This window comes from Xyrauchen texanus, chromosome 42 (assembly GCF_025860055.1).
Source record: "Xyrauchen texanus isolate HMW12.3.18 chromosome 42, RBS_HiC_50CHRs, whole genome shotgun sequence".
Taxonomy (NCBI): Eukaryota; Metazoa; Chordata; class Actinopteri; order Cypriniformes; family Catostomidae; genus Xyrauchen; species Xyrauchen texanus.
This window is the reverse complement of record NC_068317.1, coordinates 32,914,763-32,932,262: the sequence shown is the minus strand read 5'-3', so window position 1 is coordinate 32,932,262 and position 17,500 is coordinate 32,914,763. Positions and strand designations below refer to the sequence as shown.

General features: G+C 42.7%; 1 protein-coding gene across 1 annotated transcript in view; it reads left to right on the top strand.

Moving 5' to 3' along the window:
* Positions 1–17,500, top strand: part of LOC127634928 (potassium voltage-gated channel subfamily H member 2-like) — a 184,868-nt gene that overhangs the window by 104,271 nt on the left and 63,097 nt on the right. The window contains exons 3-5 of the mRNA XM_052114689.1: positions 65–220; positions 397–888; positions 3,628–3,839. Coding sequence (XP_051970649.1) covers positions 65–220; positions 397–888; positions 3,628–3,839 — 860 coding nt within the window. The remainder of the gene's footprint in view (positions 1–64; positions 221–396; positions 889–3,627; positions 3,840–17,500) is intronic.

Below are 17,500 nucleotides of genomic sequence, written 5' to 3'. Positions count from 1 at the left end.
ATGGACTCAAAAATGTCCTCAGGAATCATCTAACAGGCTGCTGTTCTCTGTTTCTCTCTCTTAGGTGTGTGTTTCCTGTGTTTGGTAGACGTGGTGCCGGTAAAGAATGAAGATGGCGTCGTGATCATGTTTATTCTGAATTTTGTAGTCATGCCGGATGAGAGACATCACGACACACAAGATCTGAATCACAAGTTGCCTCTTCTGTTTCGCCATTCAAGTATGTCATCTACATCCTCTCTACTTTCTCTATTACGTCATCAAACACGTATGAGATGTGTGCCTTTTAATGTATATTTTGATAACATGCACATCACCAAAACAACGTTGTATAATGTTGGAAAATGTAGAATATGATCACTTTTAGAAACGTTTTTTCCTGTTTCTTTGCTGTAGATCGGGCTCGTGGGATCCGTTTACGCCTGCCTCTCCTGAACTCACGTAATAACAGTAAATCTTCTCTCCGGGACGATCCAGAGGCAGGACGTGGAATGGGATTCCCCACCAGTTCACGCTTGCAAAGCCACGAATCCCTCGCCCTGGGCGAGCTTCTTTCACTCCCTGAACACGAGCAGTCTTGCCCAGCCACCACCACCTCCACCACGACGTCCTCTCTGCTGACAGAGGATCTACGCAACCTCCTGGGCAGCGACCCCTCACCTCCACCCCCTGCCCCGCCCCACCCCACCACCCTGCCCCTGGGTCACTCCTCCCCGTGGCCTCAGCGGCTCAACACAGATGCTTCAGCGTCCAACTGCAGCTTGACGAACAGTCGCTCACGCGAGAGCTTTCACGGCATGCGCCGTGCGTCATCGGTGGACGATATCGAGGCCATGAGGCCCGAGTGGGAACGCAAGTTCCGGACACATCCCGCCTGCAGCAGCATGGGTGAGAAAACCAGGAAACAGAGAGAGTTTGTGATCTGATATTTAATAAAGCATTTGCGGTAGTAGCTGTAGGACAGGAAGTCGTGCCATTAAGTTACAGGGTTCCTGAAGCTCAACAGGTAGAATATGTCACTATGGGTGGCTGGTTTGATTCCCAGGGAACACGTGCCGATAAAAACAGATACTTTGAATGCACTGTAAGTTGCTTTGGACAAAAGTGTCAAATTAATAAATGAAAAGAGCCATTTGCTATATTGGCAAAACTGTCTTGCACAGTCATAAAGAATACAATTAGTAAAAGTCATAAAAATGACACATTAGCAAGACCAGTGTTGGGTAAGTTACACCAAAAAATAAAAAATAGCTCAGTGGTAAAAACGCTGGCTACCACACCTGGTGTTCGCTAGTTCAAATCCCAGGGTGTGCTGAGTGACTTCAGCCAGGTCTCCTAAGCAACAAAATTGGCCTGGTTGCTAGGGAGGGCAGAGTCACATGGGGTAACCTCCTCGTGGTCACTATAATGTGGTTCTTGCTCTCGGTGGGGCGTGTGGTGAGTTGTGTGTGGATGCCGCGGAGAATAGCGTGAAGCCTCCACATGCGCTATGTCTCCACGGTAACGCGCTCAACAAGCCACGTGATAAGATGCGCGGATTGACGGTCTCAGACGTGGAGGCAACTGAGATTCGTCCTCCGCCACCCGGATTGAGGTGAGTCACTACGCCACCATGAGGACTTGGAGCGCATTTGGAATAGGGCGTTCCAAATTGGGAGGAAAAGCTAAAAAAAAAAAAAAAAAAAGCTAATTTGGTACTCAAGAAATTTTACTTATTATTAGAACAATTGGAATTTTCGCGCTCCCATGCAGAAATCATAGGCACGTTCATCGCCCGTTCATCGCTGCTTGCTGAGGTACAAGTTGCTTTACACTTAAAAGTCAAATTTTGGTTTTAAAAATAGATGCAATTCCATGCATTACTGTTTTGCAAAAATAATCTCTAACTGGAATAGAGAGGGACGTCAAGATGCACAACAAAAAGACAAAATCACAGTCTCTAGTTTGAGAAACAGACTCCACACAGGTTCTAAACTAGCAGCTTCTAAATACCAAAGTCCTGCATTGCTGCAAGACGATTCTTGGACAAACAGAACTTAAGAATACAGCATTTATTTAAATAGAAATAGCCATTTGTAACATTCTAAATGTTTCTAAATCATCTCTAAACGACATAATCAATCCACGCATCTTATCATGTGGTTTGTTGAGCGTGTTACCGCGGAGACCTAGTGCGTGTGGAGGCTTCTCGCTATTCTCCGTAGCATCCACGCAGAACTCACCACGCACCCCACTGAGAGCGAGAACCACATTATAGCGACCATGAGTAGGTTACCCCAATGTGACTCTTCTCACCCTAGCAACCGGGCTAATTGGTTGCTTAGGAGACCTGGCTGGAGTCACTCAGCATGCCACTTAGCAAAATCCAGGGGTGGTAGCCAGCGTCTTTACCATAGACTGTATAAAAAGATGGACGACGCCCCTTCGCTCTTTTCCATTGGTGAGAACTCAAGCCGCCAGTGTCCCGATATGGCGCTGACATCTTGGGACTTGAGTCTGCGCAGTTGCGATTTCGGGACCAGACCTGGGCAGTAGTGAGCAGGAAGTAAAGCTGCGAAATCAAGGCCCCGCCCTCACTCTCGCTGAATCAATCGCAAGCACACGCCCCTGCACTTTTGACTTTTGACTTATGACGGTGTGAAATCATTAATTATAGAAATTTAGATATTAAATGTAAAGCTCCAATCTCCTCAGTCCTCCGAAGATCCCGAAAAAAAGTCAGTTGGTGCTTCAGTGACTACTTCGCTCAGAGAACCTGTCAATCACAGCTGTCAATCATGATGTCACAGCACTGTTTTTATAGCATCAAATAACTAAAAACAAACTTATTTTGAAAACAAACACTTGAAATGACATCAACGTGATAGAAACGACAGTAAATGACAGAAACTATCTTTGGAAATAAGACATGTGAAGTGTAATTTAATTGTTTAGTTGGTCTCACGTCCCGTTGAATAACATGGGGAGGCGGGGTTTATGACCTATACTAGGACCAGCCACCGGGGGGCGATCGAGACGTTTTGGCTTCACTTTTGAGGGCTTGTGCGGCACACTTGGTCTTTACCACTGAGCTACCCAGGCCTCCCGCGCCAATCCATTTAAAGGGGCCACGATTGAATTAGCAAACAAATGTCATCATTAGACGTTCAATTTCGATTTTCAATTCAATATTGTTTTATATAGAATTGTTGAAAGTCTATAAAGTATGTTACGCAAGTGCATCATAAGTAACCATAAAATTACTATAACGGAAGAGTAATCCCTTACTTCACTTTTTCAAGAACAAAGTAATGCAAATACAGTAACGCATCACTTTTTAACGTGTTTAAAAATTTAAGGGAATTCTTTCAGGAAAAAGCCCCATATGTTGTGTGTTTGATGCTTATGGATAATTTATATAAAAATAATTAAAAGTCATTAAAATGTACAGTTTCAGCAGTTATATTAATTTTCCAAGATGGACACCGAGTGCACTGACTTTGTAAAGAACTTTGGAAAAACTTTAATGTCAGAAGTGTCCCCCCTTCAGTTGTCGCCAGTTTGAAGACAGGGCCTAAAAATGAAGGTATACTTTGTATAGTGGCTGCCAAACCAGCAGCAAATAACGAAATCTGTTTGTTCTCACAGGTGCCATGATCAACAAGTCGAGCATCCTGAACTCAACCTCTGATTCGGATCTCATGCGTTACCACGCCATCAGTAAAATCCCCCAGATCACCCTAAACTTTGTGGACTTCAAACCAGATCCTCTCATCGCTCTCCCGGCCGGAGACATGGACATCATCGCGCCCTGCAAGCTTATTGACCGCACGCACAACGTCACAGAGAAAGTCACTCAGGTAAGACACTTGTGGTCTTTCGCCCTCTGCTGTTTGGGGTCTAGAAAAGCAAGACATCTTTGCGTATGATTGTGCTAATGAATTAAAACCAGGACATTATTTCAGGAACAATTCGGAGGTGTACAAAATAAATTCAGAGTGTGGTATTTGGTGCGTGTTTTGGGTTTGACATTAAAACTATCCTGTTTTTGCTCAGTCTTCTAAACTTTGCTTCATTTCATCTCAGGCACTTATTGCACGAAAAATATCACCATGAGATTTTGGGGCCCCAGATGAAATCAGTTATAAAATCTTTAGATTTGTATTCCTGCTTTTGGAGAAATGTTGTAGTCCGAAAGTGTCTGCTGAAAGAATCCTGTGTGATGTGAGCATGAAAGTATTTTGTTGTTTTAAACTTGTTTAGTGACTGTAGCAAACATGACTTAGATTAGCTTATCGTCCTTGATAAGAAGACGGTCTTTGCTGAACCGAAGGCAGTAAACATTAAAGAAACGTTCGTTTTAAAAGTGTAGTCAAAGACAGAAATCAAAGAGCACAATTTTACTCAGATTCCTAATAATCGGGTTTGTTGTGCCTCGTGTTGTGTTTGATATTATTAGTAAAAACATGCTTATGTACTTTACCGCATCAATTCGACAATTGCAATTTCTGTGTAAAGTGTGTTAAAACATTCTTGAATAATTGTTACATTAATATGTCAATAACAATTTCTGTTTGTGTCGTTAAAAAAAAAACGTTCTTATGGAAATTGCAGCATCAGTAAATACAATTTCATTTCAATTATTTGTAAAAATATTCTTGAGTAATTGTCTAATTAATATGACAGTTAAAATATTGTTGTAATTTTTTTTTGGAGTGGTTGTGATAATAATACAAAATGTTTAATTTCTAAAATGTCTTTATATTGCTCTTAAAAACGTTTTTTAACGGTTGTCATATTAATACGACAATAAAAATGTTGATGTGAATTGTTAATAAAAACGTTTTTTAGCTATTCTCTCATCAGTACGATAATTACAATTTCTGTGTCAACTGTTCGTTAAAACATTCAAATGTTGTCGCATTAATACGTCAATAACTATTTCTGTGTACGTTTTTTGTAAAAAAAAATTAAAATTTAAAAAAGCAGCATTAATAAAACAATTCATATTTCTGTCGAAATTGACTGCAAAACTATTTTTGCGCGTTTGTCATATTAATACATCAATTAAAATTGTTTGTAAAAATCATTTTTGTGTGTTTGTGATAATAATACGAAATGTACAATTTCTAAAATTGCTTTCAATTGTTCGTAAAACACTTTTTTGTGCTATTTACAACAATTATAATTTCTGTTATCTTCGTTAAAACATTCAAATAGTTGTCAGATTAACACGTCAGTAACAATTTATGTGTTTTTTGTAAAGCATGTTCATATGGAAATTGCCGCATCAATATGACAATTACAATTTCTGTTGAAATAGTTGTCAAACGTTTTGAGAATTGTTTTTATCGATAAGACAGCTTGCTAAATCATTTTTAGTAATTGTCACATCAACGTGACAATTACAATTTCGTTGTAAAATATTTGTAAAACAATTTTTGAGTGGTTGTGATAATAATACGAAATTTACTGAAATTGTTCGTAAAAACAAGTTTTCGTGGTAATATGAAAATAATAATTTCTGTGTGCGTTTTCCATAAAATAAATTTTAAGTACTTGTCATATTAATGACAATTACATTTTTTGTGTGAATTGTTTTTGAAACCACTTTTTGTAATTATCACATCAGTACAACAATTACAATTGCTGTGTGCGTTTTTCATAAAAAAACGAGAGTTTTCATAAAGTTCTTATGGAAATTGCAACATCAGTATGACATTTACAATTGTTGCAAATTCTGTGTATATTGCTTGTTAAACCCTTTAGTAATTCACATCCAGGGCATTATCCCGGTGGGCCGACGCATTTTGGGGCCGATCAGGGGCGGACTGGCCATCGGGAGAACCGAGCGGGTTGGTGGGGCGACCGCGAAACGTGCCGAAAGGGCCGCGATAAGCTAAAATAAGCTGTGACATCACATCCAAACAACAATCCCAATTTCTGTGTGAGATAGATGTGAGATTCGATGAATATACAGAAGTTTCAGAGATCAAAGTCTGCAAATTTTAGCGTTTTGGATGGTTTTCCCCTCATCATGCTGCTTACATCCATAGCAACGTTTTTTCCCAATTTATGTGAAAACAACGATTAATAAAAATTAAATATGACATGTTCCTAAGAGTGCCAACCCTCCTGCATTATGTGGCTATAGTTATATCTGGATTGTGCTTTTCAATTCACAGATTGTTTACAAAGTGTGCGGCCTCGTGTCTATTTTAGTCACGTCTGTAATGCAAGTTTATTTCCCGATTTAAATTGGAAGCATAAAAATGTTCTGATGTCTGGACATTATCTGCAGGTGTCTAAGATTATTCATTTAAATGGATCGATAGAATAGTCATAAGTACTTTATATGTGAAGTTCAGCCTGTATTTATGTAACACTGGAATGGCCCATGAATGAGGCTCAATGTTAGACTTGAGCTCAAAGGCTGCAGTAAAATAAATCTTTTGCTTTCAGCTGTTCAGAAGAGATCCACAACGATTTTAATTTCAGCAGGAATCAGTTTCATCTTTTCTCCAGGACTGACATATCTGGGCTAATTTAATACTGAATGTGTTGATATTTCCAGATGAAATCATGAGAGATGAGCATGTGCTTAAGATTAGTTTGGATTTGACGGCTTCAGGTTTTTGTGTACACCTGCTGTCCTACATAGTGGAAGTGATCACATGATGTGTGTGAGTTTGTGTAGATGTTTAGTCGTGCATCAGATTATCAGATCACGCAACAATAGTTTCATAAATATAAAACATGGTCCCTACAATGTGGTGTGCATTGCCTATAATGCCGCTTCCCGTACACCAACCAACGTTTCTCAGTAGCCGTTTATAATGTCATCTTTGTGAGACATTTATGCATTTGGCAGACGCTTTTATCCAAAGTGACTTACAGTGCACTTATTACAGGGACAATCCCCCCGGAGCAACCTGGAGTTAAGTGCCTTACTCAAGGACACAATGGTGGTGACTGTGGGGATCAAACCAGCAACCTCCTGATTACCAGTTCAGTGCTTTAGCCCACTACGCCACCACCACTCTAGTGTTTAGTGTTTAGATGATCACATGAAGTGTGTGTGTGTGTGTGTGTGTGTGTGTGTGTGTGTGTGTGTGTGTGTGTGCGTGTGTGCATGTGTTCTAGATATCAGATATCTGATTGATTGTTTCCACATGGATTTGAGTTGAATTGATTCATCTGTTGGATAGGCTGATGGGGGTTGTCATGGTGATGTGCATCAGATGATGCGATTGCTTTGATTAGAGGGATTTGATAAGCTCTAATCAGCGTGTGCACATACTACACGAGGTTTGAATGAGATCATACGTGTGCCGTTCACGATGTTTTCAAATAAGTTATAATACAGCTATTTCTAATTTGTCCACAGCAAGATGTAAGGAAGAATTCCCCAATGATTGCCGCAGTGAGTTTTTGGGACATGTTTGCGTGTCACTGTGCATTTAAGCATGTGTGTGTTGTGCTTTTGTGCACTGGATGAGACTCTGTGTTGCATCGAACTGCACTAGCAATCAAAAGTTGGGACAGGCCTGCTCATTTAAATTTGTCTCAAAAAACATTTATTTATATTTATCCCCTTTTCTCCCAATTTGGAATGCCCAATTCCCACTACTTAGTAGGTCCTCGTGGTGGTGCGGTTACTCTCCTCAATCCGGGTGGCGGAGGACGAGTCTCAGTTGCCTCCGCTTCTGAGACCGCCAATCCACACATCTGATCACGTGACTCGTTGTGCATGACACCGCAGAGACTCACAGCATGTGGAGGCTCATGCTACTCTCCACGATCCACACGCAACTCACCACACGCCCCATTGAGAGAACCACTAATCACCACCACGAGGAGGTTACCCCATGTGACTCTACCCTCCCTAGCAACCGGGCCAATTTGGTTGCTAAGGAGACCTGACTGGAGTCACTCAGCATGCCCTGGATTCAAACTCACGACTCCAGGGGTGATAATCAGCGCCAATACTCTCTGAAATAGCCCAGACCCCCCTTCAAAAAACTATTTTTAAGTATTTTAGCATTGAAAGGTGCAATATCTATACGTGTGTGTTTGTGTGATTTATTCTATATTATGGCCGTCAAGGATGATTTCGGCTGCAGTATAGTGTGAAGTTGGTTTCAGGTGCAGTGAATGATATAGTTGGGTCACATATTGCATCTTTAATACACCAGCTGTTTGTTTATTAATGTTGTGTTATTTATAATAGCACACATGCACTGTTATGATGTATTACACTAATTCATCTTCAAATGTGCATTCATGTTAAAATCACACACAAAATGATCTCCCTGCCTTCCTGTACTCTTAATCTGTGTGTGATTGTGCAGGATGAACATTGCGTTTGTGTGTTTGCTGTAATCTTTGCATTCTAGAGCTGACCTATGACCCTTCACGTTTCAAGTGACCTTCTGAATTCATCTCACTCACCTGCTGTTGCTTCTTTCACCTGTTGGTGGCAGTATACATCACAGTCATACACTGATGGGACCTAATCCTCGTCAAGTCAACTTGAAATGCCATTCACAATGCATTTCTACTTCTGTATCCTGATTTATTGTCAGGTGAAACAGGGTATTCAGTGAGAAAATGTAGGGCGAGACTTCATTTTGTCCATTGAGAATAGAGCGCAACAGTCCACTTATTCAGCCTTGTGGCTTCAGGAAGTATTTTTCCCATTTATTTTTTTCCCTTGGGATTTCATAAAATCCTTCATATAAGAGTTGTAAGCCATGAAGCAAACCAACCAGCTCTGAGGTGAATCACAAAATTACAACCTTTATTTATTGATGTATTTATTGGATTTTCTCCCCAATTTGGGACACCCAATTCCCAATGTGCTCCAAGTCCTCATGGTGGCGTAGTGACTCGCTTTAATCCGGGTGGCGGAGGACGAATCTCATTTGCGTCTGAGACCGTCAATCCACGCATTTTATCACGTGGCTGGTTGAGCACGATACTGCGGAGACCTAGGGCGTGTGGAGGCTTCACGCTATTCTCCGCGGCATCCACGCACAACGCACCACACGCCCCACCGAGAGCGAGAACCACATTATAGCGACCACGAGGAGGTTACCCCATGTGACTCTAGCCTCCCTAGCAACCGGGCCAATTTGGTTGCTTAGGAGACCTGACTGGAGTCACTCGGCACGCCCTGGATTCAAACTCGTGACTCCAGGTGAGATACCGAGACCTCCAATGAAACATGGTGTTTCTCTGAAAGGGAGGGGCTTAGAGTCAGAAGTGTATTGTGTTATCAAAGACGGGTATTAAGAAAGTAAATAAGGTCTATTTTGATTTCATTTTGACTTTAAATGTCAGTTGTCATTTGTCAATGTCAATGTTACATATTCCTTCACTTAGTGGGAGTATCTCAGGGATCACAACGCATCTCTCGTGATGCAATGCAGGTTTAAAGAGTTTGATGGAGAATATAAAGGAAAACATCATTTTTCTTGACATTTACACGTTTCCTATTCAGTGTTCAGATACTCGCCTTCAAATCACAGTAAGGAAATACTGTTATTCCTAAATATCAGGAGACCTATGATGAGAGAAATGCGGTAAAGCATATCCAAGCTTGTGCTGTTTGTGTCTGTGTGTAGCACCCAGGGCTGGACTGGTAATCTGGCATACCGGCATTTTCACGGTGGGCTGATGCACTTTGGGGCCATCGGGAGAACCGAACATGCCACGAAACATGCCGAATGGCCCGCGATAAGCTAAAATGTGCCGCCACGTTATGCAGAATGGACCACAAAACGGTGCCACGATATGCAGAAAAGGACAGCGAAACCACCCGCTTGCTCAACAATTTTTGTTCAATCTATCTTTGGGCCAGTTGCTATGTAATATCCTGGACCGATTTCACTTCCCAGTCCAGCCATGGTAGCACCTGCCGCTCTGCAGATCCTCCCAACATTACAAACAAGCGGCTGAAGTTTATTTTGAACAAGGTCCCCGATCATTTCAGTCTCATCTGAACAATTTGAGTGGGAAATTTCATCACAGATTGTTTTATGAATCTTAAAGGAGAATTGGGGCAGGATGGGACAGTTGAAATCTGTACTGAACCCGAAAAGTCAGAGAGAGGGTGGAAGAAGACTAACAAGTGGGACTCAGGGAAAGACAATTATATATAAATATGAAATGCACCCTTTAAAATAGAAATAGATGTTATTGTGTTCTTGATAAGTGTGTGTCAGTCCCTTACAGGTTGTGAAGTGATTTAATCAGTTTATAATTATAACATTACACATTCATTTGAGAGCAGATGCAAGTGAGGAACTCAAGCTGAGACTTTTATTTATTTGTGTTTCATTATGGATTCAGATATGTTAATTGAGGGTTTGATCGGACTACTGGATAAATCCATTTATAGTTCACATATGACAATCAATCCTTAAATGCATGAGTGTTTTGCCAATCATTAATAGATATTAGTGACCCGGCACAAATATCTATCACAAATGGATCAACAAAATGCCCTGATTTTCAATGCCGGTAGAATATAATAGAATTTTCTCTAATCAAAGAGACGATGCAACAAATGATAGAATGGGATTCATTACTAAATTTCTTTGCGCAGGACATTAACATGATATAGTACTCATTTGTTATGAACAAAGCAACACACATCCTGCGATAGTAAACTTGTATAATAAAGAAATAATCATAAAAATATGATTTATGAAAGCACAAATGTATATTGCAACACCATTACATATCTCAGGTCACTAATGACCCTGTACACGTTTGGTAATCAAGCAGTTAGAAAAAATCTAGTTTTATTATTGTTTCAGTCTATTCATAAGAGAATAGATGAGGACTTGGGGACATAACTCTATTATTTTTAAGATAGAGGGGGTGGAATGAGGTCCTAGGTCACTTTCGGCAGCCATATCACCCTGCAGCTCTTGCCTGGTTGCCCACTAAAGCTAAGCAGGGTTGAGCCTGGCCAGTACCTGGATGGGAGACCTCCTGAGGAAAACCAAGGTTGCTGCTGGAAGTGGTATTAGGGAGGCCAGCAGGGGGTGCTCACCCTACGGTCTGTGTGGGTCCTAATGCCCCAGTATAGTGACGGGGACACTATACTGTAAAAAGGCACCGTCCTTCGGATGAGATGGTAAACCGAGATCCTGACTCTCTGTGGTCATTAAAAATCCCAGGACACTTCTCGTAAAGAGTAGGGGTGTAACCTATCTATCATGGCCTTGTATTAATCTCCATCCCTGAATTGGCTACATCACTCTACTCTCTCCTCCCCACCAATAGCTGGTGTGTGGTGGGCGTTCTGGCGCACTATGGCTGCCGTCGCATCATCATCCCTATGCTATGTGAAGCGCTTTGAGTGCCTAGAAAAGCGCTATATAAATGTAAGGAATTATTGTTATTATTACTTAAGAGCCGAGGTATGCATTTAAGGGTTTATAGAACTACATGTTCACCCAAAACATTTTCAATGTGTCATCATTTACCCACCCTCAAGTCATTCCAAACCCAATCTAACTTTTCTTGTACGGACAAGATCAGCATGAAGATCCTTCAGAACATCTCCTTTTGGGTTTAAAGATAAAATAACACCATATGTGTTCAGTGGCGGAGCTAGGGGGTGGCCACCATGGACCGAAGAACACCCCATTGGCCACCCCACTCGCAATTGCTGTTTTAGTCATTTTTTTGGTGATTCTTTGGCACAATTTAGTCCCTTAGAGGTGAAATCATCTCTGTATGTATAATGTACAAACTTAACATGTGCACACACCAAGGTTGCCCCCCCCCCCCCCACCCCCACCCCACACACACACAGTCCGAACATTTCTGTGCCACCACAGACTAATCACTTGCCCCTGCCTGGCCACACCTTTGAAAAACGTCTGGCTCCACCCCTGTGTATACGTGTTTGAAATGACATGAAGGTGAGTACATTATGACATAATTTTCATTTTGGGGGGAACTATCCTTTTAAGAGGCTCTAACTTAGTGACAGATGTGATGAGTAACGGCTCGATGTACCTCATTGATTTAATTAGGCAATGTGGGGGGATTATGACACAGGAGGGTTTGAAATAATGTCCCGCTGTATCTAACGTGATTTGACACACTTTTCTCTCCCTTCTACATTCATACATCTTGTACAATTTTAGCGTTATATTCTCACAAGATGTTGTCCTGCAGTGAATAATGCATTAACCTGTCAGTTCCATACGTTTGCTAGTAATCAACGGCGGGAACCGGCTAAACAGTCATCATAAAGTTTCAATTCAAAACTCAACTTAAACAAACATAAACACAGACACACATGAAGCTCGGCCACGTGCGTCTCTCTTGCGAATTGGCATCTCCGGCCTCCCCTTATCTCGCTCTCCCGCTGATCAGCTGATTCAGTCGTCACACTCCTGATTAACCATCTCTGGGGGAGACGTTGCCCTTCCGGCCATTCTGTCAGCTAGTGGTCTTCTTGTGAACCTGGGGGAGAGACGAAGGGAGGCGTAGGGAGAGGGAAAGGGCGAGCAGAGACACGCAGAGAGAGGAGAGAGAGAGAGAACTTGTTCGCCGGCTCCCGGACGCATTGTCGACTGGTCCTCAACTGCTCCCCGCCCTCTGCCAGACTCCATACTCCAGCTCGCCCCTCCCCCGGCAGACGACAGCAAGTCCTCCGGCCCTGGTGGATGGAACCGCTCCTACCCTTCTCGGCAGATGACCGTGGGTCCTCCGGCTGCTGCTCCCCTGGCAGATGGCAGTGGCGAGGACACTGCGACAGCTCATCCCTCCTCCCTCCCGGGTTTCGGCACCACTGTAACAGTCTAAGGACGGGCAAGGAGAAGGCGGGAACCGGCTGAACATTCAACATAAAGTTTAAATGCAAAACTCAAATTCAACAAACACAGACACATGGAAACACAGTTGCATGCGACTCTCTCTCTCGCACCGGTGTCTCCGTCCGCCCCTTATCTCGCTCTCCCACTGATCAGCTGATTCAGTGCCATCCATGCTCCATCACGGCACGGCCACGCCCTCCTCCTTGTCACGGTATGTTTTGTGCTTTACCAAAACATTTACATAGATTTTTTTCTTTACTGTAATTGCTCAATAATATAAAAGTTAAATAGAAATACAAATATTCTCCCATCTTGTTCACACAGAGTTGTTCAGTTGTGCTTTTAAAGGTTAATTTAATGAAGTACTCAGTCAAGGATGACAGATCAAAGAATGGAGTTAAACCCTTGAACAGTTCTGGCTTGTATCCCAGAATCCAGTCAAACAAATGAGCACAGAGAGAAGAAGAGAAACGGCCGCAGTCCAGAGGTCGAGAATCAAGGGGACACAGCGGATGAAACGGCCCATCAATGTAAAAACAGCTCAGGTCAATGTGCATCGTTAAATTAATGAATCTTGCTCTATTCAAAATTCAATGCATCATAGGCACGCTACTCATGCAAATGTTGACACGTGTGCTAGATGGACGACTTTGACCGTTGTGCCATGTTCTCATTGGGGGGGGTGGGTAACAAATGATACCTCTAACATCTCAATATATCTTTTTTGCAAAAACAATTACATTAAATGGAGAGCAAATGGAGATGGATTTGAAATATGGACAGATTGAGACAGATTTGAATCTGAAGACATTTCTGGAGGAAGGATCTGAGAAACAACTGATATATGAGAACAACGAACTATGAGAAAGCAAACTCTGAATAATAAAATGATCGTATGGGCAGTCAGCAATTAAATGAACGTCCCAACCATTTTCTAGACTTTATTACAGAAAATGAATGGTCAGTCAGTATTATTAAACAATCAACCCAAAAACTGTGGCTTGGCTGTGTTGAGTAGTTCAGATGTTGGCAGTGACGGAGAACTGTTACCGTCTCCTGGTTCACCCATTGCCTCCTGAGATCTGATCTCCATGCCTCTCTTCCTGTGGTGATGGACTCGCCTGCGAAGATTCACCACTAAAGACACAAGCAAAACTACGGCCGTGCTCAGGAGTATCCGAAAATATTATTACTTCAATTACTTCAAATTAATCCACTTATGGGGCTTTTCCACTGCACGGTACAACTCAACTCGACTCTGCTCGCTTTTTTGGGGGGTTTAATAGTAATAGCAGCTGGTACCTGATACTTTTTTTAGTACCACCTTTGTCGAGTTTCCAAGCAAGCCGATCCGATACTAAATGTGACGTCAAAATCCTGCAGATCACTGATTGGTCAGAGAGAATCGTCACTACCGGCGTCACTGGATTTCCGACACGCGACATTAACCCGCTAGTTTTAAAGTTAGCAACAGCGATAACAGTATCATTTGTTAATGCAACTTTCAAATTGTAAAAAGAAATGGCTCTGTGCAAAACTACGCCGTGGTCAATAAACGAGGTGCAGACGGTTCACTCGTTAGCGATGAGCGAAACAATAAAGTCTCTCAGGAAGTGTCTCAGCTGTTGGCCGCGCACGGCTACCACCGGACCTAACAACAGTGTAGCGAAAGGATAATGTGTCCATAGCGTTGTTGGAGTTCACGATGGAGGATGGTATGTTTTGTTACATTAACTCTATACTCTGCTTGAAAGCTTCACTTTATTTAGTTGAGCAGCTTCTGGAAAGCTTCAACCAGCCCAATTTAACAGTTACACTTGTGTAAAATCAGTATGCAACAACTGCTTTATGCAGCACAATGAGCTAGCAGCTAACAGCTAGCGCTCGTGTTATTGTTTATGGTCAGTTTGTGTTGCGTTTAAGATGATGTCATGGCAGTAGAAGTGGCGCAACTATGACGATCAGCCTATAATCCCACCCACATTGAGGCGGCACTAAACTGCAGTGGAAATGCAAGCTCAGAAAAGTAAAGCGAGTCGAGTCGAACTGTAACGTGCCGTGGAAAAGTGCCATTAGTTACAATTATTTAAGAGGCAGAATGGCATAAGATATTAAGCCTTTAAAAAAATGTATAAACCAAACCAAATTTGGTGCAGTTTATGCTTAAAGGAATATTCCAGGTTAAATACAAATTAAGCTCAATCAACAGCATATGTGATGTAATGTTAAGTGCTAATAACAATAAGTGCTTTTAAAAAATTATAAGCTTCACATTTCTGTTTAAACCCTCCACAAATTGGCCCCAGTTGACTTCCATTGTAAGTGTGTCTCTGTAAATTCGATTTGTAAATGCGAGTAAAGACTCTGGCCATCACACCTGGAGTCGCGAGTTCAAATGAGTGACTTCAGTCAGGTCTCCTAAGCAACCAAATTGGCCCGGTTGCTAAGGAGGGTAGAGTCACATGGGGTAACCTCCTCGTGGTCGCTATAATGTGGTTCTCGCTCTCGGTGGGGCGTGGGGCGAGTTGTGCGTGGATGAGAGTGTGCAAGTGTGTGTGCGCGCGTGTGTGAGCATGTAAATGTGTGCGTGCACGTGTGTGCGAGTGTGTGTATATGTGTGCGAATACGTGCATGTGTGAGTGTGTGTGAGTGTGAGTGCTTGTCTGTGCGTTTGTGTGTGTTGCGTGCCTGTGTGTGTGTTGCACGTGGATTTGTGTGTGGGAGTGTGCGTGAGTGTGCGTGTGCGCGTGTGTGGTGCATGTTGTGCGCGTGTGTGATGTGTAGTGCATGTTGTGCGCGTGTGTGATGTGTGGTGCATGTTGTGCGCATATGTGTGTGTGTGTGTGTGCATGTGCGTGTGGGTGTGCGAATGCGTGTGGGTTTGTGTGCGGGAGTGTGCGTGTGCGTGCGTGGTATGTGGCGCGTGTGCGTGAGTGTGCGTGTGTGATGTGTGTTGTGTGTGTGCATGAGTGTGTGCGTGTGTGTGTGTGTGTGCATGTGCGAGTGGGTGTGCGTGAGTGTGTGTGTGTGTGTGTGTGTGTGTGTGTGTGTGTGTGTGTGTGTGTGTGTGTGTGTGTGTGGGTTTGTGTGTGGAAGTGTGCATGCATGCGTGCGTGCGTGTGTGATGTGTGGTGCATGTTATGTGTTTCGTGTGTGCGTATGTGTGTAAAGCATCTACATTTAATTACATCTGAAGTTAAACTGGTAACCCCTAACTTAACCCTTACCCCAACCTTTACCCTAAACCTTAATTCTCCCCCTAACCCAAACCCCATCCGTCTGGTCAAGATGTCTGTAATCGCACATCCTCACATGTCTGCTAATGCATTTAATCTGACCTCATCGTTTGTTTTAAAGATCACTGGGATGCATTTAATAAAAGACCGGCAGCCTTTTCTGTCCCATTTCTGAACTCAATTCCATCCTTGGTTGGCCAAGATTTAAATCACAGTTCAAACCTTTTATTAGCCAAGTCGACCTCTATTAACTGCGCTGACCTGCAGGACAAATCACACTACATCATTGTCAGAGCTGTTTATTCTCAGCTGACTCTGTCTTGGTCAAACAAACAGCGCTGCTTTCGTGTCTGGAAAGAAATATTGTCACTAATATCCTGCCGAGGCTTTATTGGAACTGTCACTTGCGTTACTTTGCTGTCCCTGTAATTTTCCCCCGTCACGTCTGGTTGTTTACTGCAGAGGATATTAGATACATTAATCGACCATTAGGAAGCGTGTCTGATACTTTATTATTCTTCATAGGCATCATGCCTTCTTTCAGGATGTTTCTTAATGCTACACTCTGCAATTACAATGTGTAGACTGTTATTAGTACAACAGCAATAAATGACACCAACTGTATGATCGCCAACAAATCTTTTTATTTATTGATTGATTTATTTGAAGGGGTTCTTTGCAATGATCAGGGTTGGGGAGTGACGGAATACATGTAATGGACACCCAAATAATTGAAGTGAATCATTTCTTTTGCACAGTTAATGCAAATGAAATATCAGTTAAATGGTATAAATCACTTGCTGTTTATTAGCTTTGGGAACGCCGATTCATTTTTATTGAGTTGGTTCTTTCGGACGATAGGGAGATATATATATATATATATTTATTATTATTATTATTGATAGAAGGATTAATTGAACTGACCTGATACCGGGCCAGTTAGTAGCACTCCCTGTGGAAAATAAAATAATAATAATTAGATCCAAAAATTACAATAATAACCACTTGCTTGATCTGAACAAAATAGGTGTCATTTTAAATTCCTAAATAATGCTTTTTTCAGATCTTGTCCAGTGCCTTGACCCCTGTCCAGCTTCCGTCACCTAGTCTGTTGGCCTTCCTGCCCTTGCAACCCTCCTCTCCTCCCTCGTACCCTCCCTAAAACTTTGTCCCATGCTGCTGGACTCCTGAGGCCTCCTCCCAGACTGCCTTACCCCGCCTCTGTCCCGAGGCCTCCTCCCAGACCGCCTTACCCCGCCTCTGTCCCGAGGCCTCCTCCCAGACCGCCTTACCCCGCCTCTGTCCCGAGGCCTCCTCCCAGACAGCCTTACCCCGCCTATGTCCCGAGGCCTCCTCCCAGAGCCTTACCCGCCTATGTCCGAGGCCTCCTCCCAGAGCCTTACCCCGCCTCTGTCCCGAGGCCTCCTCCCAGACAGCCTTACC